Genomic DNA, 10,367 nt, shown 5'->3' on the forward strand with positions numbered 1-10,367 from the left:
AGATACTATTGATGATTAAATATTTTTCATTTAATAAATTACTTCAATATACATATTCAAGTTATACGATTGTATCTGGTTTGATTGAATTTTATATTATTTTGCATATATTCGTATATGTTGGATATTGGTATATCACTACAACAAGAAAATCATTAAATAGTAATTAAATTTAGAGACAAAAAATAATTAATTACTATATTAACTAAATTATATACTATTTTAGAGACTAAAAAATTATTAATATCTAAAATGGTTTATATTATTAATAAAAATTTATAAAATAATTTTTAAATTGATATATAAAGTAGCTATCTTAAAAAAAAAACAACATTGCAAAATTTTATTCAAGAAATATTTGTTGAGATGAACTAACATAATTCATTTAATTTTATTTAAGTATAAAATATCTATTTAAAACGTACTTATAAAATTTATTAAAAAAATATGAATACATAAATATATTTAGCACTATATAATAAGAAATAATAATTTGAATTCTTAATTATATTTATTATTAGTAGAATTCTTACGAAAGTTAAAATTTTATAAAAGAACGGAGAAGATGTGGCACAAAAGGACCACAAATAAAATGTTTTAAGTATAATTTAATGTGAAAATTGGAGAAGGAGAGAAAGTTGAAGCATATATTTGTATCTAATATAGGTTGTGACAGTCACTTTATGTCTCCAAAAGTGAATGTTATTGTCATCAAAGCAAACAATTGCTATTAAGTGTTTCTGGGCATGCCATAAAGTGCATATGCCTTAATATAAAAAAAAAAACTCAAATCACTAATTACTTCAGAAGTGTTGCTGCTGCCTCGCTAAATCCAAGAACCCCACTTTCCTTTCAATAACGTTTTTTTTTTCATTTTTATTTTTTCCAATCAAAAATAAAAAAAACGTTTTTTCTCTCCCTCCTTACCCAATCTCCATAACTAAAGATGTTGATATAACATCTAGAAATAAAAACAAACCAAGAGATTTTTCTGAGCTGTTTTAAAGCTAATTTTTTAGCATTTTTTAGATTATGACACGTACTAAAGTAAAGCAGTCAATTTTTTTTTTATTTTAAATTTTCAATGTTAGAGAATATAATGAACATTTATTTTGGTAACGTAAAAAAATAATTTTGATCCAAGGATTTATAAGACATTATTATCCTGGTACCCCCAAATATTATTTTTTAAATAACGGTCAAGTAATTTTTTATTTCTACTATAATGTAAATTAATTTTTGTTATTGAGAATCTGTTTACCAAGTCAAATAGATAGTTACACATAATGTCACGGGATACATAGTAAACAAGAAGCTACAAATTTACAACAGTTAAAAAACATGCTAAAATAATAATAAAGTTAATCGAAAAATGGCATCTCACGAAAGGTGGAGACTAATTTGCATAATGGGAAAAAAATACAAATATTATTTGAGTTGAGGACACTTTCACAAATGTAGGAATCACATTGTCCTTATTTCCCAATCTGGAAGATAAGCAACATTCCTTATTACGGAATTTGAAAGGAATAAGGTAACTAGATTCATTCCTTCCAATCGGCATCGTTTGTTTTTATTTTCAAATTTTATTACATCTTCTAACATCAAAAAATTTGTAGTCCTTACCATTTCATCTTCTATCTTCTATACACAACCTATTTTTAGGTTCTTATGGAAGAACATATTCTTCAGTCTCCCACGTAATCTCCATCTTAAGAACAACACATCACAAATCCTGTAATATTCTGTTTGTCATGTACTTCAACGTGTCAATCAAATGAACCCTAGCAAAATCTGCTGAATAAAAATATTATTCTTAGATCACAAGTTACATTCATTCCTATCTACATCTTCTAACATCTAAACAATCCTTCTCTTTGTCATCTTCAACCATCAACGTTTAACAACTGAACAAAACATACATGACACAAGTCGAGTAACAGAGAATATTAGCACACATAAGAACAACAAATCAATTCACATCACCACAGTCACAATAGACAAACAAAAAGAATGTAACTTGTTTGATTAGTATCTATCTATACATTTACATTTCAGAGTACAACGCATGAAGTTGGATTCCCAACAAATGGTTGGAGTTCCTTTCCCGGGAATGATCTCTCCTCACTGTTTTAAACTAACATGATGAATCTTTACCATCTAAGTATGATCTAGAAATAAAGTGGAAAAAATAAATAAAAACTTGTTTCCCCAAAATCCCCATCAAGAGTTTGAAACAGAACACTTTTTCGGAGACACATTGGGTGATCTCCATAATGTTCTAACTATTTTCATGGTGCAACACCATGTCATTGAAAGTATCAAAGCCGGGAAACGACCCAGAAGAAGCCCAACAAGGGCAATCATAACCAGAACCATGGAAGAACCTGAATTCCCAACCCTAGATACTCTCTTCGCGTTGTAGGAACAAGTGATGCCACAATCAACCTCATCTTGTTCAGTATCCTTGTTCTTATCCTCCTCTTCAACTTCTAACACGGGTAACTTATCTTCTTCCACAGCACTCGAAAATTCACTACCCGACTCATCATCAATTTCCTTATTCCCCTTATCCTTTTTCTCTTTCCCAGGGCCACGAAACTTCTTAGGCACAAGCATCTTCATCATCCTCGACCCAAACCTACCACTTCTACTCCGTTTAATCTTGTATTCAGAAACTTCTTCAAGAACATGTGAAGAACAATCCTCGATCACTTCTGACGCCACGTCACCACTGATAGAACGCATTTCACGACAAACCCCCACGTCGCTCACAACCTCAATTTCATCAATTAAAAAATTCTCCGAAAAGGTCAATTGAGTCAAGTCAGTGAATCCACTCCCCCGAACACGCTCCTTCTTCAGAACCCGAACCTTCTGGAACCACGATTCCACAACGGAACCCGAAACGACGCGTCGCCCGGCGATTTCGAGAAGCAGAAGCGCGAACGTCGACACGGTGATTCCGACGGTGAGCCTCTTCACGCTAGCGACCACAATTAGTACAATCAGAATCTTCACAACTAAAATAACGTTCACAGAGCACTCCGCGACCTGATCCGAAACCGAAGCGACGACGTTCTGTTCAATCCGAGGGTTTGGGACACAAGGATAGGGTTGTGGCGGCGGAGAGTTGGCCGGAGAGGTAGGTGGCGGCGGCGGATCGGGGACGTTGGGCGGTGGCGGTTTTTTCGAGCGGTGTTTTTTAAAACGGCTTCGGTTTTTGACGAAGAGGTCGATTAGGGAAGTGGGGAAGCCGGTCTCGACGACGAGGGAGCCGCCGCGTTTTGGCGATTGGAGATCCGCGACGATTTGGGAGATTCGAGGAACACGGTTCTTCTTCCACGGAAACGGCATGGTGGTTCTGAGAGAGCAGTGAAACGCAACGGAACAGAAGAGTGGGTTTAGTTTAGGTTAGGAATAATGATGGAGCATTGTTATTATAAGATTGAAGTTGCAAGAAAAGGAGAAATTGAAGAAGGAGACAAGGAAGCGGTTCCCACGGAGTGAGAGAAAGAAAAGAAACAAACACGGCGAAGGCGCGTGAGTGAATGAGTGCGTCTCAATGGATCAATCCATTGTTTAAAAAGAAGGTTGTTGTGAGTTGAAAACTCGCGACTCCAGAATGCGACCTCTTTGATGAGAGAACACTGTTGCCGTGTCCTAACCAAAATTTCCTTTTCCTTTTTCCTTTTTTATTTCATTCATACATTTCGAAATTTGGAATCTATCTATTTCCTCATATTTTCTACCTTTTAACCTAAATATTCTCCTCAATTTCTGTCGGTACCAGTTTTTACCATTAACGCTTCAATAACTTCTTTTACACTACTAAATTATTATTTTTATTTTTTAGTTTTCAGTAAATTAATTAAATTATCTTTATTTTCAGATAACGCCATTCCTTTAACTTAAGTTCTTGAAATTATTATTATTATTGGTTTCAAAATTAAAGTCAAGCTTCTAACGTGTAAACTTAACTTTAATAGATATCGGGTGTTTTAATTATTACTTTACATTACGCGTTTTTGTTCTTGAAAACAAACAACACGATTAGTATTTGTATTTTTTTTAATTAGTTTCTTCTGCTCACCGATGGTTTTTATATTCTAGTGAAGGAGAATATGTATGTGTTTGTGGATTGCTGATTCTTTCTCCTTTTTTTTTTATGTATTTTATATTTTTTTAGGAGAAGGTGGGTTGGTTTTTGGTTTGGTGAAATAGTAAGAGGAAACCGATAGTGAAGATTAAGTGGTTCGGTTTCATTCAAATCGTGAGAAAGTACTTTGGTTTGAACACTGGTGAGCTAATACATCATATCATTTATTGTTTTTTTTTTCTTTTAAGTTGTTACTAGTCTTCTCTCGTCTTTATTTCATTTCAAAGTTGATGTACATTTTCCCCTTTTTAGAGTTCATTTTGTATCAATGATTGGATTTAAGGGTGTGGAAACTGATAGATGAATTTGACAGAAAAGAAGTTGGAATGAGATTGTTTTGATTAAGAAAAAAATGAAAAGTGATTTATGAAAGTCTGGAGTGATATTTGTGATTGTTAAAAAATTAAATTTTAATCAGTGAAATTGTGGTATTACAATTTGACTGTGGTCAAAATTAATTTAAAATGGACTATTATCAGTTATTTGTATATTCAACTTGTGTGTGATTAAAATGATTTTCGCTCTGAATCTTAATAGAATATATATATAAATGATCTGGCACGGTAGATACATGTAAAATTATTGAAAATAAATTTAATAAAATTTGAGTATTAATAATTGTAAGATATTTACCAAAAATTACAAATTTTATAGAACTTAATAAAATAAATATAAATTGGTATAAAAATTAAGCACCTAATAATATTAAACATAAGATGGATGATCATAAATTATTTGTACATACGGTTAAAGCAATATTTTGGTACTATCCGTGATCGACCCAAAAAAAACTATAAATTATCTAACATGTTAGTACATCTAAAAATGTGTAAAAAAAATTATAAATAAAATTAAATTGTTATTGTTAATAGAATAATTATTTTATAAGTTTATTTTGATAATGATTTTTTTATAATTTTATTGTTATAATTATTATTTATGATTTTGTTACTATTTTTTATATATTATTATTATTTCATAAATTTATTTTGATTATTCAAATAATAATGTGTTTTTATTAAAAAATATTATATTTTAATTTTTATTATTTATATCATTTTCATCAATTATTTAAGTATAATTTATCATCAAGTCTTCATAGACAATTATGCCTAATTGTGTGCTTATATGTGTACTCTACATCACACATATCTTGCCTATGAGGATGCAAATCAAACACAAGTGAATGGAAGACAATGTATTTGAGAGTTTACTTTTGAATGTATTTGAGAGTTTACTTCTGGATGTCTATATGTATACAACAATCATGACACCACCATCAAAAGAGTTACACCTACGTAACTACGTATTCCTCGATGACTCTACTTACATAACTATGCATTCCTCGATGACTCCACCTACAAAACATCATTCTATTAATGGATTATGGATTATTTGATAAAAAATTAGATAATGTACAAGAAACAACCTATAATTGTATGAAAAACACCATGTAAAAAACCAACAACATAATCGGTTATGGAAGGTATAACCGATTATACTTCAAAATGAAGTCAATAATCTTTAGCATATAAAACATAGAGTAAAAAAGTATGCAAAAAAAAGTTGGACAAATTATCTATTATCAAACTAACTTTCCTTTCAAATATATTCACATACATATATAAAAGATCACAAAGTTAGATCATCCACAAATGTATTCCCTCACATCTTTACAAATCACATAAAATAAACTAAAAACTAAAAAGTCATCTTCAAATCAGTACAATGCATTTTTCACCAAAAACAAATACAATGTTAATCTGAAGAGTTTTTTAACTTTCTTTTAGATATTAAAACTAAAATCTATTCACTTCTACTTAATTATATATGCTCTTTTTTATGAATACTTGGCAAAAATATCACAAAGGAAGTAGAAATTATATATAGTAATAAAATCAGAATATCTAATGCAGCTGTTACTTAATTTCAGGATCCAATCTACTAATACATGTCCAGATTGTCGCTTCTTATTTTTGGCGTTTATTTTCAAATATTTGTTGCAGTAATTTTTCTACTCTGTAAGCTAGTTTAGATATATAGATTTTGTTTCTCTTTCAGTTAAATAAGCGACACTATATTAAAGCAAATTGTAGATTTTGGTTTAGAAATAAAAGTTTCACCTCTTATAATTTCTCTACATAGTATGCCTAAACATTTTTCACTCCTTTGCCAACTCTATGATAAGTTGGTGTTGCTACAACGTGAGGAACACCTTTCCACTCCTTTGCCAACCATATTTAGTGAAAGCATAATGGCTAAGGACGTGGATGACATAACAACAACAAAGCCTTTTATTCTGCTTAATAACACAAACAAATGTTCATTCTCCAAACACAATTGTCATTAACAATAATAATATATCCCACTCTAAAAAAATTCTGTGGTAGAAACCAAAATCAAATTGTAGCTATATGTATGATAAAGTTGAGGAGCGAGTAACAAAAAATCTGTGAATAATGAATGTGAAAATACGTGGTGATCCTACCACTAATTAAATCAGAGTGTGAGATAGAGTGGTGAATATCCAACTTTGGATAAGTAACATCACAAGTAATTTTGTTATTGCAATTATTTGGCAGCTTGACATGGACTTCCTTGTCGCTTTATGAGCTGCCTGATTCAGTAACACAACTCATTCCTTTTCAATCTTTTATGGCCTTATAATATGGATTTTATCACTTTCCTTCATCGTAATTGGTTGCCAGCAAGAACTCAAAAAATGTGAGGTTACATTCTTAATTAGCAAAATTAGATAAAAAGAGAAAAGAAAAGTTGTCAGAAAGACTATACAAATGTAACCCACAGGAGGTGCCACAGTGAACTCCAACAGCTACTCTTTTTTTTATCTTTCTTTTCATAAGCAGCCTTTAGATATCAGTTGATTGTGATTGACCATATAATTCTTTCCACTACACAATGAACACTAGGTGCTGCCTTAATAATTGGAGCACACTAGATAATTGTTTAAGGGACCCATTAGGCCATTTTCCTGTTAATCAAATTATATATAATGGATATGTATATGCATGCTTTAGGATCGGAAGAAAGGACCACTAAAAAGATTGACTTTTGGGGCCCCAAAAGAGGGATAAGACCCAAAGAGAAAAGTTAACCCTTCAAGCTAAAAAGAAGCAAAAAAATCCTATGATTATGGTTCTGTGTGTGTGTGAGTGAGTGACAGTGGGGTTGGTGGGTATCCCAGGCACGCAGGCAGATACAAAGGAATCATTTTAAGACAAAAACAAAACCGAATAATTTAGCATGTTTTCTTGGACCTTATAATACAAGCCTTGTTGAGCACAATAACAGGAGATGTAAATGCCAAGTCAGAATCATTGTGGAACATTAGAACAAGAAGCACGTGGAATCATATGGAATTTGACTCATATTGGTCTTGTGCTATGAGAAAGTGACACCTTGTCTACTCCTTTCATCCCCTACCTTAAGTTTTCACTCATATTCCTCTGAGCTCCATATTCGATCTGCCACAGGTTCAAGCTTTAAAATCAGTGCTTTATTTATTTATTGTTTTGTTTGTGGCGTATTAGGTTGATCTTTTACCAATGAAGTGTGTTACAGAATATGAACCAGTGGACCATCAAAAATTTGATTCTCTGCTGCATCAGGACCAGAATGTAATGTAGAACACGAGAGATTCTATTTAGTACTACTAAATCATTGATAATAATAAATTAGTAACATTAGTCAGTGTTGTTGTTAATTAATAAAAGTTAATGATTTGTGAATGTTTCATTAATTTAATAATAAACCAGTGGAATTGAGTAAAGTAGGGTAATAAAAGAATTTTTCAGCAGGGCAATCTCATTTTGAAGGTCTCAAACAAAGAATATCCTTTCCAAATTGGGAGGAAAAGAGAGACAGAGTATCACAGTGAGAGGGCAACGTCGCATGAAGAAGGTGGCACCATCAATTATTGCAAAGTAGAGACCAACTTTGAACAAGTAAGACATGGCCTAATCCAAAAGGTATTCGAATCCAAAACATCATCAAGACGATATGGAGTTTCCTTGACAGACCCGCCAATTGAAATCCTTTTCAATAATTTTCCTTCCCTACCAAATGCCATGCTTATGAACAGGATTTTGTATAAAAGAATGAATCAAATGATAAGTGCTTAATCACTTTTTTTCTTATGAATTTGTTGAACAGAGATTTGTCACCAATAGCCTCTAACTCTGTGCAATTGCTGACCATGGCATAGTTCAAAGACTTCGAATCCTTAAATAAACAATACTCTTACAATTCCAGCTAACCCAACTAATGTTTTCTTTTACATCACTTTTGTCCCCACCAAAAGCGAAACCTTCTACCTTAGACAGGATGCTTGATAAAGATTAAAGTTAGAGAAATGAAATGACTAATAACTTTTGAAAAATTTCTTTAAGTATCTGATAAATATAGTTGCCTATTTATTTGAAATAAACTACACTAAATACTATAATAATATACCAATCTAAAAGCATTGTTAAGCCTACTTTTTGAATTTTCTTCCTTCGACGAATAACATAGTCTCTGCTCTTCGACTATTTTAACCTTCACTTTATCTTCAATAAAAGTATGAGCCTGCTTTTCAGAAAGCTGAAAACAAGCATGCAATCAAATATCTTTGTGCTATGAACAGCATATGAAATGTTTCTGGTGTGGAATGTTTCGCCTAAAAGGTGAAGTTGACTTGCGTTGTTCCATTTGTTATTCACTGCAATGTTCACATTTGATCCAGAATATATATCACTAAATCTTTGCTGGAATAATGTTGCTAAACTTTGTTACTTAATGATACAAATGAAAATTAATGGGCAATGCATCTTTCTTTGTTGAGGAAGGCACTTTAGTTGGGACTAGATAATAAATCTGTTAAAGCTATCAACTTAAAAACTACTTGTTTAACACACTACACTGGCTAATACTAATAGAGCACAAATTGATACAACAAATTACTTAAGCCACCATCAGCAGCAGAAGCACCAAGTCTAACAAATCAAGGTGGCTAGAAGGATAGTTGCAAATGTATAACAGACCCTAGTGGTGATTGGGGTAGTTAATCTGGCATAGGGGAAAACCATGTCAAGAGAGAAGTGAAATTTAGAGTGGAGTTATCATCCCTGAACTTAAAGGAAGGGGAACCAGGAGCCTTATCTCTCAAAGTGTGTTTTATTCTCAATGTTGTTCTTGAGTGTCATAGTATTTTCTCTTGAAAAAAACAAATAACTCTCCAGTTTTCTCGCAAGATCCATCACAATTGAGATATGGAAGAAGAAAAAGCTCTGAACATGTTACCCTAGCAAAAGAAAAGAACCTTTGACCTCACTACAAAAAGTCATTGAGGTAGTGAATGAGCCATTAATAATATCTGTTCCATCTACAGGAACTTGGCCATATCAAATGGATACATAAGTGTGTATGCAGATTGGAAGCCAATGATTAAGTAAAGTGGGAATCATGTCATTGCTGCTCATTATCAAAACAACCCTTTTTCTCCCATTAAGTCCAAAATGGATTTGTTGCCAATATCAGCATCCATGAAAGAATGGTGCCAGGGAAAAATATTCTCTCTTGAACACTCGTAGGAGAAAAGAGTAGTCCACACTAACTTTTGTAAAGCTTTGTATTACAAGCAAAACGATATTAAAATCCATTAATTTTGTCAACTAATAACAAAGGATTAACTTAAGATGTTAGAATATGTTGGTATGAAGCCAAGACAAAGTGTTTTGAGCTGACTAAACCCTATGTTTAGTGAGTGAACTTAATCATTGTATCTCTTTTATAATTTTTATTTAAAAAGATCTTTGTACTTGTAATTGGGGTGCAACCGGACAGAAATGAAAATCTAATAGTGTCCGTGTGGATATAGGTTGCAGTTAGCGACCGAACCACGTTAAATCCTGTGTTGTTTATTTTCTATAGAAAATTTCATGTTTATGTGTGTTGCTTCCGCGTGCGTTTTTTCTATCAAGTGACATTGGAGCTTGGTTCGTTTACACAAATCCGATCAGCATCTTATCACCAATAATGCAAACTTTACCTCCTCATTTTGATAAATATATATTCATAAATATCTCAACTTATTCTAATCAAATATATTGATGGATTCCATGCATTTTTGTAGTGTATGAGTTGTTGTGGGGTGAGGTGCATTGAGATGTTGCATAAACCTTCCCCTGCACATCTCATTTAATAGATG

The 10,367-nt window shown here is 32.3% G+C and overlaps 1 protein-coding gene across 1 annotated transcript; it reads right to left on the bottom strand.

Annotated features, from left to right (window-relative positions):
* Positions 1-1,999: 1,999 nt before the first annotated feature.
* On the bottom strand, positions 2,000-3,723 carry LOC137832008 (uncharacterized). Its single transcript, XM_068639955.1, has one exon. The coding sequence runs from the start codon at positions 3,355-3,357 to the stop codon at positions 2,224-2,226; it is 1,134 nt and encodes a 377-aa protein (XP_068496056.1). The 5' UTR covers positions 3,358-3,723; the 3' UTR covers positions 2,000-2,223.
* Between the last annotated feature and the right edge of the window lie 6,644 nt (positions 3,724-10,367).

This window comes from Phaseolus vulgaris, chromosome 6 (assembly GCF_000499845.2).
Source record: "Phaseolus vulgaris cultivar G19833 chromosome 6, P. vulgaris v2.0, whole genome shotgun sequence".
Classification (NCBI taxonomy): Eukaryota; Viridiplantae; Streptophyta; class Magnoliopsida; order Fabales; family Fabaceae; genus Phaseolus; species Phaseolus vulgaris.